General features: G+C 34.9%; 1 protein-coding gene across 1 annotated transcript in view; it reads left to right on the top strand.

Moving 5' to 3' along the window:
* LOC100370984 (dual E2 ubiquitin-conjugating enzyme/E3 ubiquitin-protein ligase BIRC6-like) overlaps positions 1-18,805 on the top strand; it is a 57,073-nt gene extending 38,268 nt beyond the window's left edge. The window contains exons 39-58 of the mRNA XM_085493590.1: positions 1,999-2,104; positions 2,196-2,429; positions 2,563-2,732; positions 3,161-4,105; positions 4,685-4,876; positions 5,150-5,467; positions 5,832-6,139; positions 8,832-9,033; positions 9,159-9,376; positions 9,720-9,899; positions 10,007-10,175; positions 10,340-10,553; positions 10,692-10,846; positions 12,026-12,139; positions 12,543-12,760; positions 12,920-13,081; positions 13,297-13,374; positions 13,496-13,684; positions 14,417-14,551; positions 17,250-18,805. Coding sequence (XP_085349716.1) covers positions 1,999-2,104; positions 2,196-2,429; positions 2,563-2,732; positions 3,161-4,105; positions 4,685-4,876; positions 5,150-5,467; positions 5,832-6,139; positions 8,832-9,033; positions 9,159-9,376; positions 9,720-9,899; positions 10,007-10,175; positions 10,340-10,553; positions 10,692-10,846; positions 12,026-12,139; positions 12,543-12,760; positions 12,920-13,081; positions 13,297-13,374; positions 13,496-13,684; positions 14,417-14,551; positions 17,250-17,606 — 4,664 coding nt within the window. The 3' untranslated portion in view covers positions 17,607-18,805. The remainder of the gene's footprint in view (positions 1-1,998; positions 2,105-2,195; positions 2,430-2,562; positions 2,733-3,160; positions 4,106-4,684; positions 4,877-5,149; positions 5,468-5,831; positions 6,140-8,831; positions 9,034-9,158; positions 9,377-9,719; positions 9,900-10,006; positions 10,176-10,339; positions 10,554-10,691; positions 10,847-12,025; positions 12,140-12,542; positions 12,761-12,919; positions 13,082-13,296; positions 13,375-13,495; positions 13,685-14,416; positions 14,552-17,249) is intronic.
* The last annotated feature ends 5,603 nt before the right edge of the window (positions 18,806-24,408 follow it).

The raw sequence follows: 24,408 nt of genomic DNA, 5'->3' as shown, positions 1-24,408 counted from the left end.
TCGTCGTCGTCGTCGTCGTCCGTGTCAATGTTTTACTTTTTCGACTTCTTCTTGAAAACTACAAGCCTAAATGCTTTGATACTTGGTGTATATGTACCTTGGGTAGACCTCTCTTAGGTTTGTTCATTTCATGTTGATATCTTTAATTCTCTAATTTTGGTGAATATTTTTGTCATTTTTGGTAAAAACTGATATTTTCGACTTCTTGTTAAAAACCGCAAGTGCAATTGCTTTGATATTACATCTATAGGTACTACATGTGGACCTCTTTCAGATTTGTTAATTTTGTAATGATATCTTTAATTCTTTAATTTTGGTGAATATTTTTGTCATTTTTGGTAAAAACTGATATTTTCGACTTGTTAAAAACCGCAAGTCCAATTGCTTTGATACTACATATATAGATACTACATGTGGACCTCTCTCAGATTTGTTCATTTCGTGATGATATCTTCAATTCTCTAATTTTGGTGAATATTTTTGTCATTTTTGGTAAAAACTGATATTTTCGACTTCTTGTTAAAAACCGCAAGTGCAATTGCTTTGATATTACATATATAGGTACTACATGTGGACCTCTCTCAGATTTGTTCATTTTGTAATGATATCTTTAATTCTCTAATTTTGGTGAATATTTTTGTCATTTTTGGTAAAAACTGATATTTTCGACTTCTTGTTAAAAACCGCAAGTGCAATTGCTTTGATATTACATATATAGGTACTACATGTGGATCTCTCTCAGATTTGTTCATTTTGTAATGATATCTTTAATTCTCTAATTTTGGTGAATATTTTTGTCATTTTTGGTAAAAACTGATATTTTCGACTTCTTGTTAAAAACCGCAAGTGCAATTGCTTTGATATTACATATATAGGTACTACATGTGGACCTCTCTCAGATTTGTTCATTTTGTAATGATATCTTCAATTCTCTAATTTTGGTGAATATTTTTGTCATTTTTTGGTGAAAAGTGATATTTTCGACTTCTTGTTAAAAACCGCAAGTCCAATTGCTTTGATACTACATATATAGGTACTACATGTGGACCTCTCTCAGATTTGTTTATTTCGTGAGGATATCTTCAATTCTCTAATTTTGGTGAATATTTTTGTCATTTTTGGTAAAAAGTGATATTTTTGACTTCTTGTTAAAAACCGCAAGTTCGATTGCTTTGATATTACATATATAGGTACTACATGTGGACCTCTCTCAGATTTGTTTATTTCGTGATGATATCTTCAATTCTCTAATTTTGGTGAATATTTTTGTCATTTTTGGTAAAAAGTGATATTTTTGACTTCTTGTTAAAAACCGCAAGTCCGATTGCTTTGATATTACATATATAGATACTACATGTGGACCTCTCTCAGATTTGTTTATTTCGTGATGATATCTTCAATTCTCTAATTTTGGTGAATATTTTTGTCATTTTTGGTAAAAAGTGATATTTTCGACTTCTTGTTGAAAACTGTAAGTCCGATTGCTTTGATATTACATATATAGGTACTACATGTGGACCTCTCTCAGATTTGTTCATTTTGTGATGATATCTTCAATTCTCTAATTTTGGTGAATATTTTTGTCATTTTTGGTAAAAAGTGATATTTTCGACTTCTTGTTGAAAACTGTAAGTCCGATTGCTTTGATATTACATATATAGGTACTACATGTGGACCTCTCTCAGATTTGTTCGTTTTGTGATGATATCTTCAATTCTCTAATTAATTTATTTTGGTGAATATTTTTGTAATTTTTGGTAAAAAGTGATATTTTCGACTTCTTGTTAAAAACTGTAAGTCCGATTGCTTTGATACTATTCATATTGTTCATTTTCTAATGATGTCTTCAGTTCTTTAATTGAAATGTGCATTGCTAACAGCGGAGCTATCTCAGCCGATAGGCTGCTTGTATTTGACAATTTAATTCATATTATCATATTGCTGGTGTTATCGATTATCGATTGTTTTCATCTATATATTTATTTTCATGCATTTCAGACTCAGCTTCTTCTTTACTGGGAAGATTACATGGTACATCATCAGATTCCACAGTTGATATAATTTATCAGTTAGGATTTACCCAAGATGATGGCACAATACTAAGGTAATTGTTACTATGCTGTTTATTTGTGATGGTTCATCACAGTGCGATAACTCCAAAAGTAATTCTAAACCTTGTATTATTATTATTATAGAGTGAAAGCATTAGCTGACTGGATTGGTGATACAGCTAGAGTAGCTTTACAGAAACACGGTCGTGAACATGGTGGTTCATTTCAGCGGGCTCCTAGAATGCTGTCGGCAGCTGATCAAGGGCTATCAATGCCTTCGGCTGCGCATGTGCACTGTGTTGCCGCTATACTATGGAAGAGCTATGAGAAACCAGTGGAGTATGATCTTCCTTCAGTACTTACACGGGAACTGTTCAGGTAAACACCCACCCACTCACTTTAATACAAACTAGCAAGGAGAGTAGCATTTAACATACTAACCGTGAATTACAGTATATTACGATATGTCATACTATGTAATTCTAACTTGCATGTTTGATTATGTTTTCAGTTCTGTTTATGAATGGTCTATGGTGCTACCACATAATTCAACACTTAAGAGGGCTGTAGATTCTGTAATCTGCGCAATCTGTTATATACAGCCAAAGTTCTTTAATACATTGATGGAGTGGATGGGAATCATTATTGAAAGAGATGAAGAAATTGTCAGTGCTTTAACAGGTATATAGACTTCATTCATGTTCTTTCCTGCCTGTTTAGAACTTCTTGCATGTGTCATTTGAACAGCATTCTGGCCAATAGAATGGCAGCAGCTCATCTGAACTAGTACAAGAAACATGTTGCTGTTGTCAGCCACTAGTAAATATTCAGTTACATGTAGATTACTAGTATGTACTTTCAATACTCAATATGTGCGTCTTTGATTACATGTACTGCAAGACAGAGATGGTCTTTTGTTTTATATTTGTTAACAAATACAATCCACTGTGTGAAATTTATGAAGAAAAAGCAGCGCCAAGTCCAAAACACTTTGTCGGACTGGCAACAGTATTTCAAATTTTGATTTTGGAAATGTAAATGTCTTCAATTTTGATGAATCGTGGAGAATGTCCGAATAGTTTTTCACCTTTAATAATTTGTTTTCACAGATGACAGTAAAGATAGAGAAAGAAGTGCGTCAATCACAGATGAAATCAAGGAAGCTCATCAAGCCAGTGGTGGAGTAGTAGATGAAGTACCGCTGGTCTTACAAGAATTTGCACATATGATGTTGGATGAAACTCACCTACAAACACTTGCTGTTACGTGTCAGTCTGCTACAGCCATTAAGCAGTTACTGGATTCTGGATTCCCAGCTGTTTTGGCACAGGCATTGTTGGAATTTTGTACCAGAGAGATTGCTCGTACTATAGAAGGTGTGACAGGTGATCAAAATGTAGAGATTACAAGACCAAAAATGTCATCACCAAGATCCCCCCGGTCACCGAGGGGGAGAAGGTCTAGTATGGAGTCTGACGGGGGCTACTTGTCCATAACAGCAGATCTCATTGCCCCTGTGTTGAACTTCTTTGCGGAAGTATCAAAGGAAGATATGATGAAGGAATGGTTAGGTGGTGAAGAAGGTAACATTTTCTGGCCGGCTTTATTGACACTGCTTTGTAACACTAGTAATAATGCTGTACAGCCTACAACGGTGTTTACAAGCCCCAAGAAATCTCAGGTATTAAGCACTCAGCACAGGACTGCCATTGAAACGACCACTGTCAAGTACTTCTGTCAAGTCATCTCAGGTCATCCATCAAATCAACAGCTTGTGGCAAGTGTACTGTGTGACGTTATCCGCAGTAAGAGTTCACAGACCAGTATGTCGGGCTCGGCCATCTCTGGGTTCACACGCAGACTTTTCTTACAGTTGATGTTGGAAGATGAAAAGATATTGATATTCATTGATTCACCGTGTCAGCTGTACAAAGGACGTAACAATGCAACGGCCAATATTGTACAACATCCAAGATTTGGTACTGGACACAAGTTCAGGACGATTGACGTCAAGTTGTCAGCATCATGTTCTGATGTTCTTTCGAAGGTGTCAGGTAAACAACATTCCAGTTCATTTTTAATAAATACAAACTCAGACATCTCTATCAAAGATATTTTCACAGAAAAACTGAATTTGGTTAAGTGAAATTACTAGTATCCAATCACGTTGGGCCCAATCAGCAGACACATTCTATACAGGCTGACAACTATAACCCATGCACTGACTGCACAAGAATGTACATTATCAATGTGAACAAGAATATTCAAAGGTGCTGTTACAGAAACAGAGGATTCCACAACAAAACTCAAAATTTCAGCAAACATAAATAATTTCAATGTTCTAGGCAAAAACTAGCTTAGATTATGAACTAATAGCATTCAGGACCAAATTCTAAACATGTGGGAAGATCAGGGGCAGAGAAGTGAATTCTGATTACTAATATTCATAAAAAGGCAATCAGTGTATTGATATAGATTTCATGGCATAACAAGTAATATTTAAACAAGGATGTATCCAATGCTAGACTCAGGGATGTGTTGGTTTACGAATCAAATTCATAGTTGTAATAACTGAGTGTATTACCTCAAAGTTTCTTTTTTAATTACAATCAACTTATTGATTGACCCATCAGATACGCCATCCCTTACTGCGAAGTTGATTGAATCAAGAGAAAAGCGGCAGAAAGAAGAGTTGAGTAAAATGGAAGAGAAACCAGTTCTACCTCCGGCAGCAGCACCCTCAGAAGAAGAACCACAAGAGAATGGTACATTAGAAGGTATACAAGGATCTATGGAAGTATTGGAAAATCTAAGTATTTCCGCAGGTAAGATCCTTGCTGGATCATATCATGTGGAATCCTTAGGCTGCTTTATAGGCTAAGCTTTTAAGCGCTTATAAAAGTGATCAAGCCACATTCCTGCTGCGAGTGGTGATTGAAAGCTGACATACTTTTCCTGCTTGCAAGTAAATAAAAAAAATAGCTGCCCACTTTAGAATTGATTATCCTAATCAAGTATTATTGCTCAATCTACATCATTGAGTGATAGTTTTCGTAACACAGTGCGATCTTTTAGAGATTTTTTTAATTATTTTGCAGGTATAAAGGCTAAGGCTAAGAGAGTTGATACTAAATCAGGGGTACCTCCACGACCACCAAGCAGACGAGGTAAAGCATCCACTGAGAAGACCACAACACTAGATCCTATGAACATACCTGTGTTATCACTGTATCATAAACTAATACCAGGACAAGCATTGCCTAATGATTTAACTATGGCACAGTTAATAGTACTGTTACAAGAACGAGGACTGCCAGCTGGTTATCCATCTATTGAATTCTCCATGAAACTGAGTGCTCGGCGATTTAGTTCAATGGCCAAACCTGACAGCGCCAAGAGACTGAAAACAGATAAAGGTGACTATCCTGTTTCCAACTTGTAACAGATGGGTCCTACTTGCTATATTTGATCTAAATCAAAATTTAAAAAAAAAAAGCGTCTGTGTCACATTTATTAAGATACATTCAATAAACATTTGTCCTTGGTACTATTCCAGTATTTACGCCCTAAGATCACATGCCACACCAGTGATGATTGCATTTAAATTATTCTGACAATGAACTTGTATCATGATTTTTGGGGGGAAACAAGACTACTTAGTTTTCTGAATGTCTATCTTTAACATAACTTGGATGTCAGTTCATTATTTTTTCTGCATGGTGTACTGATCATATAGTTCGAAATGAGAATGCATGTCGCTTTGTTATCAAATCCTAATAGATGCTAACAGTGAAGAATTAGTTCTGGTGGCACCAACTCATCAAGCTATTCATGACCAGCAGCCAGTTGATCCAATACCAGATGAAGTGCTTCTTGATTCACCCAGTATGCCATCGGTGTTGCAAGTGTTTGCAAGTATGGGCGGGCTAGCACTAATAGCTGAGCATTTACCACTACTGTATCCAGAGATATCAAGACAAGCATCGGGTCCCGTTATCGAGAAAGGTTCTGAATCTGCTGGGCTGAGTGGAAAATCAGAAGCCTGGGTAACTGTGGAGCAAAATGAAGATGAGCTATATGAGGTACCGGTAAGTTCCTGTCATTTTGCAAGATGTACAACAATGCTTGTAATAATGCCGTAGAGTATTATACTGTTTATATATCAACATGTTGAAACCGTAGTGGAGGTGGCCTAAACCCTCCTCTTGATCAGTGTTATCTGTACATATATTTGTGATACACACTGGCTTATAATGTTCAGACTCAAATAATCAAATCACATTATTCTGCTGCAAACTACATGGTTTATTACTTGGACTTCTTGTATGCCTTTTCATAACAAAATGTGTAGAAGAATTCCACCAAGAGTTCATAAGCTGTATAAACTCTTTTATGTTACAGAGAATTTGTCACCAGTTAGACTTTGTTTAGGTTGACAATTGGTGACCTAAATATATTTTTAGTCCCCGTTCGGACGAAGTCCGAAAACAGGGACTTATAATTCGGTCTCCATCCGTTCGTGCGTCCGCCCGGAGTCATATCTCAGAATTCCTTGGACCGATTCCGTTCATTCTTTGCATGTGCCTTGTACTTTATGTGGGACATATGCACACGCAGTGGTTTAGCGATTCGATTCAAAATGGCCGACTGGCAGCCATCTTGTTTTTTGAAAATGTTGTATTTTGGACATGCTTTGTCAGTTTTCATTCAAACTTGGTACATAGATTATACATGTTAGGATACATGTCCATGACAATTTATTTCACAATTGGATCAAAGATGGCCGACTGGCAGCCATCTTGGTTTTTGAAAATTTCTTATTTTGGACATGCTTTGTCAGTTTTCATTTAAATTTAGTACATAGGTCATACATGTTAGGATATATGTCCCCGAACGTCTGCGAGTTACTAAGTCTGTCCATCCGTCCGTGCGTCAGTTTCTCCAGAGTCATATTTCAGAATCCTGTGGACCGATTCCATTCATTCTTTGCATGTGCCTAGTACCTTATGTGGGACATATGCACATGCAGTGGTTTAGCGATTCAATTCAAAATGGCCGACTGGCAGCCATCTTGTTTTTTGAAAATGTTGTATTTTGGACATGCTTTGTCAGTTTTCATTCAAACTTGGTACATAGATTATACATGTTAGGATACATGTCCGTGACGATTTATTTCGCAATTGGATCAAAGATGGTCGACTGGCAGGCATCTTGTTTTTTTTTTATGCGGTATCTCAAGTATGTAAATGTATGGTAAAACGGCCATTGCGAGCGTCGCTGCGAATTCGCAATGGCGAAAAAACAGGCTATTGAGAGTTCGCAATGGCAAAAAAATGACGATTGAGAGTTCGCAATGGCAAAAAAATGACGATTGAGAGTTCGCAATGGCAAAAAAACTGACGATTGAGAGTTCGCAATGCCACAAAAACAGTTGACTGAGAGTTTGCAATGCCACAAAAACAGTTGACTGAGAGTTCACAGTAACACATAAAACAAAAGGCTGATTTATATTGTTGAGCGTTGCCGCAGTGGAAAATAGAAAACAGTTTTGAAACGTCGTGTGAACCATCAGAGGTATGACGACAGTCAACCAATGGTAGATGTGGATTCACGCAACTCTGTCCCGTTGTTCTATGGTCTAATCTACGATTGTCGTGAAAAATTTAGTCAATTCAGTTCTCGGGATAGTTGTTTATTTGAGGTGTTACTAATCACTTGCATATGTTGCAGAAATCCTCGTAGTTTATTTATTTACAAGCTAACACTATTACTTTATTTTCGCTTGGAATTTATTTTCGCTGAAAGGATGATTCCGTGAACATAAAATCCAGCGAATATACTTTTTTTCCTATATTTCACATTAAACTCATCAAAAATCAGTGAAAATAAATTCCATACAAAACGCCCAAAAAGTCTTTTCAGCGAAAATAAAGTATTCCACAGTACTTTATACATGTTAGGATGCATGTCTATGACAATTTGTTTCAAAATCTGGTCAAGGATGGCCGATGGACAGCCATCTGACTTTTTGGCCATAATTTATGTACCATTTTCATTCGTATTTGGCACATACATCATACATATCAGTGTGTTTCATAATCAGATCAAAGATGGCCGAATAACGGCTGTTTTTATTTTTGGCCATATTACTTATACATGGAACACATGTTTTGATGTAAATAAACAATCTGTTGTATACGCCACTTGGAACTCAAGTTTCAAGGACACGCTTGCGACAACCCCTCCGCTTTAATATGATGAGCACAAAGAGAACTTTCAAAAATTTAACGGGGAGTGTGTCATTTTCAATGACTTGTTTAATCATAAATGGCGACCAATTTTTTTTTTTAGAAAATTGTGTAAAACTTGTTGACATGCGAAAATACACATGCATTATCATGATGCAAGAAATTTCCACTACCACTTGGTTTAGCTCAAATGGTGAAATTTTGGTTATGGAGCCTATTCTCATTTTACTATAAATGCATTCAGAATACCGTTGTAGTGGCACTTTGTTTGTATGATTTGGTGTGCTCTTGGATTCAGTTCTTAAAAAATTCACGAAAAATGATAATGGTTTAATATAATAACAATAAACCATCACCAGACCACTTTTTTACACAGAAGCACTCCATATATGAACTTGTAGGCGCTTGTTTGTATATGTTGTACTTGTGGTATACCATCCAGATGATGGTTTATTGCTTTATTATAACTTCTGTGACAAGTTCCAGTTTTAATCATTTAGTTACAAATTGGCAACATGTTTTTGTTGTGTAGGAGGTATTACCACCCGCTCCACCACCATCATCTTCTGCTGGTCAGAGTCACATAAGTAGTCTTGCTGTACCACCGCACTCGCTGGCTGCCTTTGGGTTATTCCTACGACTACCAGGATATGCTGAGGTGTTGCTGAAAGAGAGGAAGAAAGCTCAGTGTTTACTAAGACTTGTACTAGGTGTCACTGATGATGGAGATGGAGGTAAAGAAAATATTAATCTTCAAACTGTTACAGTTCTATTGTTCTATGATTAGTGATTTCCTCTCATTATTACTTATCCTCAGTAGGAAATTATGGCATATACATGTGTGCTACTTTCTTTTCAGGTCATATTTTGTCGTCTCCACTCGCATCATCGTTACCAACTTTACCATTCCATGTGCTGAAGACTTTATTTGATAGTACCCCACTGACCACTGACGATGGCGTTTTGTTGAGGCAAATGACATTAGAGATTGGTGCTGTACATCTTATACTGGCTTGTTTAGCTGTATTAAGTCATCATGGTCCTCGAGTCTCATCTGGAGTCCATGGTCAACAAGAGGTAAGAGAATTCACTGCAAGAGAGACAACATCGGCGCAGCTCTTAGGTGTCTTTTCTATTTGTTTGCTTCATCCTATTGCTACAAAATAAGCTTGCTGTCATTGTTTCAATAATGTCTGCAATCCAATTTTATTTTGCAATTTTTTCCATCGTCTGTTTGCTTCGAGTTTGCTTGTTGTTTAATTGTCTGGCCATGCTATGTAGCTGTTGGTTACCATAACAGCGTTACAGTACATGGAATGGGACCAGTGCACAGTAAGTAAGCTATTTACTAGTGGTTTCTCAACTGAGGTTATTAAGTTTCCCTCTGTGGGGTTTTTCTTCTTGGAATTTACAATTTCAGTTGTTTGTGATGCAGACCCAGCCTCAGCAACCAATACAGCAGAGCAGTACAGAGAAGTCGCAGAATTACTGGGCTAAAGGTACTGGTTTTGGTACAGGATCCACTACCTCAGGGTGGGATGTGGAACAGGCCCTTAACAAACAGAAGGCTGAAGAGGAGCATGTCACATGTTTATTGCAGGTGCCTATGTTAAATTGATTCTTTTTATCACTTTATTTTCTTCTAAATTGAGCATGGTAATGAATGATACTTGCATATATAGTGACCATAGTGTTAATTTCTTTCAGGTGCTGGCCAGTTACATTAACCCTGGTGGTGAGAAACCAGGTGAAGATGAGGACATAGAGTGGGGCAATATGGAACAACTAAACACTATATTTCCACACTTGTTAATTGAGTTACTCAGTGATTCATGTCTGATACCTGCGATATCATCGTATCTAAGAAATGACTCAGGTATGACTTGTGTAACTACTGCTCCTATCTGGAAGCAACATTGACTTTACAGTGAGCAAGTCATTCGCTCTGAATCAAAGGATATTTTTAATTTTATTGCCTACTCATCTTAATGTTATAGAATTGTAAATGCATGTTGATGTCATTTCTGATTTCCATTTCAGTGCTGGACATGTCCCGTCATGTACCTTTGTATCGTGCACTATTAGAACTACTACGCGGCATGGCATTATGTCCACTGTTAGTGCCACTACTATTGCCTCTACAAGGTGGTGTCGACAGCGATGATGAAGACGCACCAAATGAAAGTACTGTATGTGTTAGTAGTCTACTCGAGAAAATGCAATCTTGTGTTGACACTTATACCAGCAGGTTAAAGTAAGTGAAAGTCCATTTATGCTTTAGCTGAAATACTTAGATTTTCTGTCAATACACAGTGTTTATAAAATACTGCACACTGGGTCTGTAGTGTAATAGCGTTAATTAATTTTCTGACTTCATTGAATGTTACTCCAGATCCAACAAAGAGAAGATTAGCAAAGGCCGGAAACCAGAGCCAATGACTGCTGAAGAAGAATCTGAATCAGAAGGACTTGCTTTATTAGTACCAGACATGAAGGGAACTATGAAATTAGTTCAGAAATCTATAGAGAAACTGAAAACCATGGAAGGTGAGTTGTTGGTGCACGTATTGTGTAGGATCATAACAGACTAGAACACTGGTTTTGGGTGTAATGGTTATCATGTCTGAGTTTGACTCTTGAAGTTGGGTACCCACTCAGCAGTGACAAAAAAAAAAATACTGTATTCGGCTAATTTTCTGGAATCACAGCAACCTGTGTTGGAAGAATGGCGGAGGGGACATCATAAAGCTGTTGGTTACCTTTTAAATTTCAGTTCTCAGTGCATGTAAAAATCACAGTATCTTTGCGTAACTAGGATCACCACAGTAGCTGAAATTTCCGTTCACCTCAGCCTAGCCAACTTGGAAATAGGGAGTTACTACTATTTACAATATTAATATGATTTTTAGGTGACTCCTGATAATATTATTTACAAATTAAATTATGCACATATGACTTGTATGTGAACAAGGTCTGAATCGGATATATGATATATATATATGATAGTTTGTTATTGAAGTAACTTTGTTATTAGTCCCTGTTCGGACGCAGTCCGAATACAGGGACTTATGTTTTGACCCTTCTGCGTTCGTGCATGCGTCCCAGACCTGTATTTTAGAAATGCCTGGACCAATCATAATCAAACTTTACACATACATCATACATGATATTATACATATGCACATTATTTGGTTTGACGATCCTAAAAAATCATCAAATATCAAGCATTTCTGGCATTTATGGATGGATTTCATTCAAACTTGGTACATACATTAGACATTACGGGTTCCTGATGCACATCATTTTATCTTTCAGATCGGATTCAAAATGGCTGACGGACGGCCATTTTGTTTTAATGATTGGGCTTTTAGAGCCATATCTCTGACATGCTTTGACTGATTATGTTCAAATTTTATATATTCGTTATACATCATGTTATAGATATATACATGTATTCAAAATGGCTGATTTTGAATGATGTTCCAGAGCAATATCTCTCAATATGGACAAGTACTTGTTTGATGATCAGATACAAATGTCAATCATTTTAGTGTTAAAAAAAATCATCATAATCATATTCCAGCTATATGACTATAATCAAAACTATGTATCTTAAATTCGATAACTAACGGGGACTGTACCATGCATGGCTTGTTTATAGTGAGATAAATTGTACATGATTATATGTTGACGTTCATCGGTGAGTTCTTTGTTTTTCTTTGACAGGAAAGAATAGTACTGATGGTAGTGGTCTAAACTCTGTTGGTAGATTATTGCATTCAAAACCTAAAGTTCCACTTCAAGAAAGATACATAGAAATAATGAGAGAGTTACAGTTTGGTAAGTAGAACAACAATCATAGCATTATAGTATAAAAATGTATTCATAAATAAGCAATGTTCCAAATGTAACTTGTGTTGCATAACAAATTCACAGTTTTTCCCTCTTGAATATTTGTAATGCCTTTCGAAATAGTAGCTGGCCAGTTTTGCCAAACAACTGCTTTTGTCATAGAGCAACCAAATATGACAACTGTACCTACTTTTTCACTGAATTTAAAAATGTTTTTTTATTTGCGCAGCTAAATCCCAATATGAAAATTAATAAAATATTGGGTTGAGCAATTCAATGGGTAAAAAACAACAAACTTTTATTAAACAATTGTATTTTCACAACCACCTATTCTGTTATGTGTGGTACAAGTGTGTGACTACAACTGTTCATTATTTCTTCTTTCTTACAGACACGTTTGTAATGATTACTGATGACAGCTCTGGCAAATTGCTATTTAATGTTCCTCACCGATACACATCAAATATTAAATCTTCTGGTGATGGCAGTAATGCTGCCCGTGCGAGACGCCTGGCTCAGGAAGCTGTCACATTGTCAACATCTCTACCTCTATCCCATAATTCCAGTGTATTTGTTAGATGTGATGAAGACAGACTTGATGTTATGAAGGTAAAAATTTTGTAGTGAGAGTTCACTCTCTTTAGATGTTTACACTTTATATACTACCAGCATTCTTAGATAACTATAAGAACTTTTGAGGTAATTCACCCAAGTGGAGTTTGAAGTGTAGTATTGAATTTTGTTCTCTTGTCGCAATTACTGTTTAAGGTGCTGATTACTGGTCCATCTGAAACTCCTTACGCCAATGGTTGTTTTGAATTTGATGTCTATTTCCCACAAGATTACCCACAATCCCCCATGCTGATTAATCTGGAGACGACGGGACAAAATAGTGTTAGATTTAACCCCAATTTATATAATGATGGAAAGGTGAGTTTTGACTGAGTCAATCACTGCTAGTTATGGTAGATGCTTCTAGCTTATAATTAAATTATTCACTTTGCACAATTTTCGACATAGTGAAAAACATTAATAGTGGTGTCCTGTGTTTTTTGAGTTTCAATTGCATCTAAACATTTCCAAGAGTCTAACCAGACCTTCAGCTCATTTCAGTTTACTCACTAAATCTTGTTTCCAAACATTAGGTCTGTCTAAGTGTATTGAACACATGGCATGGACGACCAGAAGAGAAATGGAATCCACAAACATCAAGCTTCTTGCAGGTAAGTTAAGTTAACCTCTTCAGTCTGTCAAAGTCTATTGGACATTCAAGAATTGAACAGTGTTTACTTGTTTATCTTTACAGAATTTTTTTGATAATTTTATTGTGTGCTTTGATTGCAGGTGCTGGTGTCTATACAATCTCTCATCCTAGTAGCCGAACCCTACTTCAACGAACCAGGTTATGAGAGATCTCGTGGTACACCATCCGGGACTCAAAGTTCCAGGGAATATGATGCCAATATTAGACAAGCCACAGTTAAATGGGCTATGCTGGAGATGGTGAAAAATCCTTCCCCATGCTTCAAAGATGTAGGTAGTTTGCTATCTATCACTGTAAAAGTCGCCCTTTTCTCTAGTGAAAAGAATAACCCTTTATAGCCCAAGTCCAATAAAACAAAATTTGTGGTATCCATAAACTTATGGTATTAAATTGTCAGTGTTTGCCCAAAAGGATTGTCATGTAAGTCTCTTGAAAGCGATGTACATTGTGTGAATGGAAAAGACGTTTTCCATATTTTACAAACATTTTATAGGCTTTCAAAGCTAACTTAAAAGCCTACAATACAGACAAACTAAAGTTGGCGTTGATAAAAACATGTCCAATACTGCATATTGTTGCTGATGGGAATCTACATCAACTTCAACCACCACCCCTTTTACTCACACGGTAGCTAGGTAATTAGAGAGAACCTTAACTGGCTATTGTGTCTTGATGTTTTGTATTTCAGTGTTAAATCATCAGTTCAACTCTTCTTTTTGATTTGATTTATCTCACTGAATTGCCAAAATTGTCACTCAATTTTTATGATAACAACTTCCAATTTTTCTGTGTGGATGATGATTAATAATGTCCCATACATTGCATCAATCTTGAAAAACTATCCACATACATAATGATTTAATGTATTGTCTGGCTATACAATTGTGAGTGGACTCAAAATATGGTTTGTGTACTAATGGCAATTGGATTCCTAGCTTATTATATCTCAAGTGAAATTCTGAGAATAAAAAAGATTACAATTGTTCGTTTATTTACTTTAGGTTATAGTAAAACATTTCTACATTAAGAAACGAGAGGTTATAGCCCAATGTGAAGCTTGGATTCAAGAAACACAGCAATACTGCAATGATAAGAGAGTGGGCAGGACAATGTCACATCATTTAGCTGCATTGAAAGTGAGTAACTCATATGGTTACCTTAGTACATTACATTACATTGCATGTGCATAAATATAGAACTGCCTGTTCCAAATGACAATGTTTTTCTCTTTTGAAGATAATTCTAATTATAGCGAATACTTATGACAGAGCTCCCCTACACAAGTGGAAATATGCATACACCACATGCACTGACTGACACTATGTACACTTAAATAACCTTCTGGCATGTCTATTATTTAATGAATATGCATACACTGTGTTTGTACTTGGTACACAGACAGTATTCCATACATGTTTGTTACACGCATACCCTGACAATGTTTTTTCAAATTCAAGACAACTGACTGGTGACTATTTTTTACTCCCGTGTGCGAAGCACAAAAAGGGAGTCTTTGCAGTTAGTGTGTCTGTCTGTCTCTGTGTGTGTGTGTGTGTCTGTTCCACTGATATCTCAAGAATCATACATTGATTTTTGACGAAACTTGGTGCATAGATGCTCTGGACCAATGCGCAGATTTGATTAGGTTTTGGTAAAAATCCATGCATATTAATTACCTAATTTGCATGATAATTAGCTGATTTTTAGCTGTTCCATGATTGTTCCACTGATATCTAAAGAACCACTCATTGGATTTTGATGAAACTTGGCACATAGATGCTCTGAACTAATGCGCAGATTTGATTAGTTTTGGGTAAAAATCTGTTTAATATTAATTACCTAATTTGCATAATGATTAATCAATTTTTGGCTTTTCCACTGATATCTCAAGTACTAATCAAATTTCAATAAAACTTAGTACATATATATCATAGGACACTGCACAGACCCGATAGTTTTTAGGGTAATATCAGTACATATTAATTACCTAATTTGCATAATTATTTAATTTTCAGCTTTTGATATTTCAAGTAGTAATCATCACATTTCAATGAAACTTGGTACATAGATATCATAGGACACTGCACAGACCTGATAGTTTTTAGGGTAATATCAGTACATATTAATTACCTAATTTGCATAATTAATTAATTTTCAGCTTTTGATATTTCAAGTAGTAATCATCACATTTCAATGAAACTTGGTACATAGTTACTTAAAGACTGTGCAGAGACCTGATTAGTTTTGGGGTAAATATTTGTGCATATTAATCACCTTATTAGCATAATTAGTTAATTTTCAGCTTTTCGTCTGTTAACTCAAGTACTGATCATCATATTTCAATGAGACTTGCTACATAGATCCTCTAGGACTATGCAAAAACCTGATTAGTTTTAGGGTAAATAATTGTGGATATTAATTACCTAATTCGCATAATTAGTTAATTTTTTCCATGAATGTTCCACTGATATATAAAGAACCACTAATTGGTTTTTAATGAAACATTTATAGAGTATTCATCATCACATTTCAATGAACCTAGGACTAGGCAGAGACCAAATTAGTTTTTGGTAAATATTTATGCTTATTAATCACCTAATTAAAATAATTAATTAACACTGATATCTCAATTACTGATCATCATCATTTGAATAAAATTTGGTACATAAATGCTCTAGAACAATAGACAGGCTCGATTTATTTTGGGTTGAAATTTGTTCATATTAATTCTCTAATAATAATTCATAGTTTTTTTGTTAGTCCCCGTTCGGACGCAGTCCGAAAACGGGGACTTATGTTTTGCCCTGCGTGCGTCCGTCCGTCCGTGCTTCTGTGCGTCCGTGATCACCTGTATCTCGAACATGCATGGACCGATTGAGTTCAAACTTCACACACACAAGGTACATCATGTCACAAATATGCACATGCATTTTTTTCATGATCCGATTAACGATAGCCGAATAGCGGCCATTTTAAGGCCGAAAATGCATTGAAATCGCACATTTTCACCATTCCGGACCCGGATCTCAGTTATGCATGGACGGATTTTGTTCAAATTTGGTACATACATTAAACATAATAGGACCTTGATGCACGTCTTTTTTTTTTTTTCGGATCAAGTTCGAAATGGCCGACTGGCGGCCATTTTGTTAAAGAATTCAGTTCTGGATCCGTATCCAAGACATGTCTGGATTGATCAAGTTCAAACTTCACACACACATGGTACATCATGTCACAAATAGATATGTGCCTTTGTTTCATGATCTGCTTAACAATAGCGAAATGATGGCCATTTTAAGGCCGAAAATGCATCAAAATCACGTATTTTCACAATTCCAGAACCGGATCTCAGTCATGCATGGATGGATTTTGTTCAGATTTAGCACAATGTGTTGTACATATGCAGGTGCATTTCGGTCATGATCTGCTTTGAATGTATATGTCACTCAAATATGAACGGAACGGGGACGTGTCATTGACAATGACTTGTTCTAATTAGTTTTACACTCAAATCTGTTCATATCAGTTACCTGATTTACATAATTAGTTTTCAGTTATTCCATCAATATCTCAAGTACAAGTAATTTTGAATTAATTTTTAATGTGTCTTCAATACTCTAAGCTTGCTTTGATTAATAAATGTGTTTGGATTTCCTTCCTGTCAATCAAAAGATGCAACCAATGTGTGTTGAAAATCGTACCGGTACATTTGCATAATGTTCAAACAAGGTAAAAAAAAGAAACCAGTTAAATTTCAACCCCACTTTGTTCTTGAAGGTAGAATACTGCTTAATATTTATACATTTTGTGTTTGTATACATTTTGCATTTACAGAGACATACAACACAACTATGTGAAGAATTAGCCAAACTCAAAAGACCAGAAGACTTTGAGGCAGAAGAAGAGGATGATGACGACGACGACGATGATGATGAAGACAATGATGACGATGGCGGTGATGATGATGTTGTTGAAGACACTGCAAGTGCAAGCTTTGTAAAGTCATCGGATGTCACTGTTAATAATCTTAGTGATCTAGGGGATCCAGGAAAAGAAGACAGTGCAGCATCCGGATCTGGGGACGATGGCAAAAGTGACCTGACACAGGCTCCATCAATGACAAGTTTAGAATCTAGCTCAATATCCAGTAACATTGCAGTGGGATATGACGAAATAGATTCTGGACAGTAATTATTGTAAATTTATAAGCGTATATTTGTTGTGACTAATAATGCGATGTGTTCCGTCTGTATTATTTGATAAACACACGCCCTTATTACAGCAGTTTATTCAGCCGGAACACCTTGTGTATGCTGCGATGAACCAATTCTCAACACTAATTATAAATTGTGATTTTAAAGACAAGATTCTGTCTGTAAATTGATATTTACTCAACAAAGTACGACAACGTACTTTGCAGTGTCTACTATATTTTATTTTTTACTTCTTGCACAGATTGCAAGAATGCAAGAGGCCTCTGTATATGGAATTTTCTTTAGTGGATTTTTTTTTTTTTCGTTAATGCAATGTATGGGACATTATTGTTTATCATTTACTGTTTATAATCTTTTAAAAAAATCAGCAGCGAAGTATGTATACCCTGAAAAGATAGAGGCACACTTACCTTGCTGAGTACAATCAGATATCTAGAAATAAATAAGTAGGGGTATGTGATAATGTGACCAGTGAAAGATAATAAGTGCAATGCATTTGCTGGAGTTAAGCTGTGGAGTATTTTGTGATTTGATTGTTGTAGATCATTAACTTTACAGCGACCGTAAAATGTATTTTGTGGACAGACATTGTTTACTTTGGTGCTCTGCCAATTATAATAAATATTGTAAATGTCTGCATTTGATTTTCTTTACATAAAATATTCAAGAGATATGCATCTTTTGTTAAACCTCACATCATTGGTGGGGGTACTGTCATATAAGGGTGGAACAACAAAAATATGTTAATATTGAATGGGGGGACATTTTGTGTTAAATACTGAGTTTAATTTAGTTATAACTTGTAAAAATTAATTTTGCAGCAATTTATGTTATTTTTTCTAGACAATTTAAACATTTCTTGGCAGTTGGGTCTTTAAAATATGCTTGAGTGTAGTTTTAGATGTCAGATCCCAATTGTACTGCGTTTACTGGTTTTATATATATGAGGTCCAGTCATTTTAAGAGTGAATGACAATGATAACCAAAGTGGGAAGGGAGGGGTTATTATATGATTTTGTACTCATCTCTGTAAGTGTGTTTGTTATCCGTGTCCCAGACATGCCCATGTTTTGTCTATTTGTATCTGTAATCACCTGCAGTGTTATGTATGTAGTCACAATATTTGAAAATATCAGATGAATGAAAGAAATTAAAAAAAAAAAACAGTAATACAAATTATTGTCAGTGTATATCTTTATCAGGAGTAGTTTGTGAGTAGAAATTACCACCAACCCTGGCTATATTCCATATAATGAGAATATAAGAACTCCAATTTTAAATGTCTCAAATGCCAGCGTCTTATCTTTGTAAGGTCTTGTTGAGAGAGCCATGTAACATGATTCTTGCCCCTCATTATGACTTTGTTTCACACTCGTCTTTTGCATCCACTGCTCTATGTAGCCATCCTTTTTGGTTACAAAAGATTCTAGAAAGTGTGAAGTAAATCATTTATTCACAGGTGAAAGTGGATTGGACACATTTTGTGAATGAAGACATCATTAATCTCTAGAACTGCCATGAGTTGGACCTCGTATGGTAAGAGTAAAGGACAACTGAGGGGAAAAGTATTGAAAAAAAGGAATAATGTTTGTTAGGGTTTGGGTCTCTGTGTAGAGAGACCAGTGGAAGGCTTCAGTAGTTGTGTTACTGGACATTATGAGGACTATATATATATATATATCGGTATGTCTAATAATCTTGGGCGTAAAGGATTTATGTTATCTGGCAAAAGAGACTGCTCATGCCATTTTTTCAGGGTTTCAGCAAATATAAAAGTGAAAGGAATTGTGTTGATTAAAATTTGGATCAGAAGATAATCATTACCTTGCCCGTACCATCAAAGATGGAAGGAAAAGGTATATTAAGAGAAAAATTTTTGTCCGGCGTTATCGTCGTTGATAATTGTTATTGTGTACACAATAACTACTAATTCTATTCCAAACTTTATCAAACTTGGTCACCTTATTCATCAGTATAAAATCTTCCCCGAGTGTGAACAACAGATGTCCTGTATGAAAGTATCATGCAAAAATTGAGAAAATCTGATAAAATATTTGGAGTCTTTCTACTTGACTGATCACTTACGATACACATTCAAAGGTAACTGATCTCAGTGGAAATATGCATTCTTGAATGTGTTCAATGAAGCAAATCATTTATCTTGCAATAATATCCTTGGTAATGTATCTCTCAAATCCCATGGGAATAATATACTGGGTTTCAAAACAAACTCGTGGAGAGATTTTTTGCACAGTCTGATACACATTTGCAAACCTACCAATAAACTCTTCACAGAAAACAAGATGTCAGAAAATCAATATAAGCACTACTATGAACTGGGTGCCAAACTTTGATCAAGATCTGAAGCTAATAGAAAATCTGTTCAGTTCCAAGTCAAAAAAAATACATGAAAAATACATAAAAAGCATAACATTGCATCCACATTTTTAAAAGAAAATTGTACTAAAAATACGTATTCTGTATTTGACAAACAGTTCATTCGACAAATGAAAATTCACAGGAATTTGTTTCAGCTAATAGAACATAATGTTAGAGCTTTTATAATACTAATTTAAAAACTCACTTCAAAAACAAAGATTACAGTGTTTGAAGTTGAAGATTCTCGGGAGGCAACAGTACTGTTGACTTCTCTCTCCACTGGACACCAACTAACTATTTAAGTTGATTTGCATACAAAGCAGAGTTTGCAACATATAATACTTTTCATATAATACAGTAGTCACACAATGAATATAATATGGCAGTTCATATTTGTCTCAGTGAATCATTAATTTTTGAGAGACACCTCCACTAAACAAAATACTACCAGTGACAAAAGCCAGCTAAGATTTTCTGTTATCTTCCATGTTTTATTAGCTCCGCTGTCGACTTTGTCGAGCGGAGCTTATCATATGAGTGATTGTCCGTCGTCGTCCGTGTCAATGTTTTACTTTTTCGACTTCTTCTTGAAAACTACAAGCCTGAATGCTTTGATACTTGGTGTATATGTACCTTGGGTAGACCTCTCTCAGATTTGTTCATTTCATGATGATATCTTCAATTCTCTAATTTTGGTGAATATTTTTGTCATTTTTAGTAAAAAGTGATATTTTCAACTTCTTGTTGAAAACCGCAAGTCCAATTGCTTTGATATTACATATATAGGTACTACATGTGGACCTCTCTCAGATTTGTTCATTTTGTAATGATATCTTTAATTCTCTAATTTTGGTGAATATTTTTGTCATTTTTGGTAAAAAGTGATATTTTCGACTTCTTGTTGAAAACCGCAAGTCCAATTGCTTTGATATTACATATATAGGTACTACATGTGGACTTCTCTCAGATTTGTTTATTTTGTAATGATATCTTTAATTCTCTAATTTTGGTGAATATTTTTGTCATTTTTGGTAAAAAGTGATATTTTCGACTTCTTGTTGAAAACCGCAAGTCAAATTGCTTTGATATTACTTATATAGGTACTACATGTGGACCTCTCTCAGATTTGTTCATTTTGTAATGATATCTTTAATTCTCTAATTTTGGTGAATATTTTTGTAATTTTTGGTAAAAAGTGATATTTTCGACTTCTTGTTGAAAACCGCAAGTCCAATTGCTTTGATATTACATATATAGGTACTACATGTGGACCTCTCTCAGATTTGTTCATTTTGTAATGATATCTTTAATTCTCTAATTTTGGTGAATATTTTTGTAATTTTTGGTAAAAAGTGATATTTTCAACTTCTTGTTTCTTGTTAAAAACCGCAAGTCAAATTGCTTTGATATTACTTATATAGGTACTACATGTGGACCTCTCTCAGATTTGTTCATTTTGTAATGATATCTTTAATTCTCTAATTTTGGTGAATATTTTTGTAATTTTTGGTAAAAAGTGATATTTTCGACTTCTTGTTGAAAACCGCAAGTCCAATTGCTTTGATATTACATATATAGGTACTACATGTGGACCTCTCTCAGATTTGTTCATTTTGTAATGATATCTTTAATTCTCTAATTTTGGTGAATATTTTTGTAATTTTTGGTAAAAAGTGATATTTTCAACTTCTTGTTTCTTGTTAAAAACCGCAAGTCAAATTGCTTTGATATTACTTATATAGGTACTACATGTGGACCTCTCTCAGATTTGTTCATTTTGTAATGATATCTTTAATTCTCTAATTTTGGTGAATATTTTTGTAATTTTTGGTAAAAAGTGATATTTTCGACTTCTTGTTGAAAACCGCAAGTCCAATTGCTTTGATATTACATATATAGGTACTACATGTGGACCTCTCTCAGATTTGTTCATTTTGTAATGATATCTTTAATTCTCTAATTTTGGTGAATATTTTTGTAATTTTTGGTAAAAAGTGATATTTTCAACTTCTTGTTTCTTGTTAAAAACCGCAAGTCCAATTGCTTTGATATTACATATATAGGTACTACATGTGGACCTCTCTCAGATTTGTTTATTTTGTAATGATATCTTTAATTCTCTAATTTTGGTGAATATTTTTGTCATTTTTGGTAAAAAGTGATATTTTCGACTTCTTGTTGAAAACCGCAAGTCCAATTGCTTTGATATCACATATATAGGTACTACATGTGGACCTCTCTCAGATTTGTTCGTTTTGTAATGATATCTTTAATTCTCTAATTTTGGTGAATATTTTTGTAATTTTTGGTAAAAAGTGATATTTTCAACTTCTTGTTTCTTGTTAAAAACCGCAAGTCCAATTGCTTTGATATTACATATATAGGTACTACATGTGGACCTCTCTCAGATTTGTTTATTTTGTAATGATATCTTTAATTCTCTAATTTTGGTGAATATTTTTGTCATTTTTGGTAAAAAGTGATATTTTCGACTTCTTGTTGAAAACCGCAAGTCCAATTGCTTTGATATTACATATATAGGTACTACATGTGGACCTCTCTCAGATTTGTTTATTTTGTAATGATATCTTTAATTCTCTAATTTTGGTGAATATTTTTGTCATTTTTGGTAAAAAGTGATATTTTCGACTTCTTGTTGAAAACCGCAAGTCCAATTGCTTTGATATTACATATATAGGTACTACATGTGGACCTTTCTCAGATTTGTTCATTTCATGATGATATCTTTAATTCTCTAATTTTGATGAATATTTTTGTAATTTTTGGTAAAAAGTGATATTTTCGACTTCTTGTTGAAAACCGCAAGTCCAATTGCTTTGATATATTATACTTATAGGTACTACATGTGGACCTCTCTCAGATTTGTTCATTTTCTAATGATATCTTCTGTTCTTTAATTGCCATGTGCATTGCTAACAGCGGAGCTATCTCAGCCGACAGGCTGCTTGTTCACGTCTAAATGCAGCACTTTTTTTCTGAGATGAGGCATTCGTTTTTATACTAAAATATCTGAATTCCTTTGAATAAAGCTGGAAATTATGTCCCTTAAAATAATTAAACAAATTAGGCACCATTGTTTTTGTAAGATATTTACATCCACAAGGACATTCGGTAGACTGATTCCCCACTGTTTGTATTCAAAATTAATTATGACAATGCAAACTATGATAAAGGGAATAATATTATATAACAATAGGCAAGGTCACCAGAGTTCAACTAGGTTTTTTAAAATTAAGCTATGAAGAAATGGTTCAATATTGTTAGTCTCAGGTATAATACAGTTGAGAACATTGGCAGGTGATTAGACTGGCAAAGTCGCGACTTCTTTTTTGATTTACAAAAAGAAATGATTAATTGTTGTTTTAATCCTTTTAGTGTGATCACGAAAACTAACCTGGCATTTGACTGATATTAATTATTCATGATGTCATTGATTATTCATGAGTGGGTGTGTTAAAAGGTCGATTCGATCGCAGAAATGGATACTTTAACTTTTTTAAGTGCAACGGTGATACTTTCATCCATGTTTACTGAAAATAAGTCTATTTAAACATCCAATGTATATAAATAGTCTTTCAAAATCGCCAGGACCTCAGAAGTGAAAGGTCACATACATTAACATAGATAAGAGATGACGTATACAGCTGCACTTTGATTCATTGTCAATGCTAGTTAACATGTTTTAATTAGCATAATGACCAGAGTGATTCCGCTCTGGTTTTTACTCCAACGCAGGGGATCACCTGCAGATTCGTCCAGTCAGGATTTCTTTCACAGTCACGCTGGTTTTTGCAATCACGTTAAAAAGGCTAAATTGACAATTATATAACTTTGCCAGTCTAGCAGGTGATTAGCATAGCACCCTCTATACCAACTTGCTCTTCTTTTGTGTGCTGTATTACCCAGTGTGATTTTTGGTCAAGTAATTCAAATAATTTGAACAGTCTTTTCCGTGAGGAATGCCACACGTTATTTCAAGCTGTTTAAATATTATAGCAGAATGAATAACCAATCCTTTGAATTATTATTACAAATTAAGTGAATGCAACCAGTTTTTAAATGGTGACTAATGCATTATAATATAGGGTGGAACTCTTTGAGTCGACTTACCAATATTGTGATTGACATTGTTTTATCATTTGGACTGGAAAACAACATGTGCAAGTCTGTATTGGCCAAGTGTGAAACAAAATGGCTTGGATTGGCTCATGACACAGATTTACTTTCATTTATGTGCTACAACATAATTGTCTTGGTGATTGAAAGAGAACCACCAAATCTACCTATATTGTCTTGTATAAAAAGTTAATGCTGGAAGCAACTGACAACTGATGTAAGCCTTACATCAGCCAAGTTACACAAAAATGCACACATAAATC

Source organism: Saccoglossus kowalevskii, chromosome 2, assembly GCF_978046115.1.
Source record: "Saccoglossus kowalevskii chromosome 2, keSacKowa6.1, whole genome shotgun sequence".
NCBI classification, from domain to species: Eukaryota; Metazoa; Hemichordata; class Enteropneusta; family Harrimaniidae; genus Saccoglossus; species Saccoglossus kowalevskii.
The sequence above is the reverse complement of the archived record's forward strand: the minus strand, read 5'-3'. Positions and strand labels throughout refer to the sequence as shown.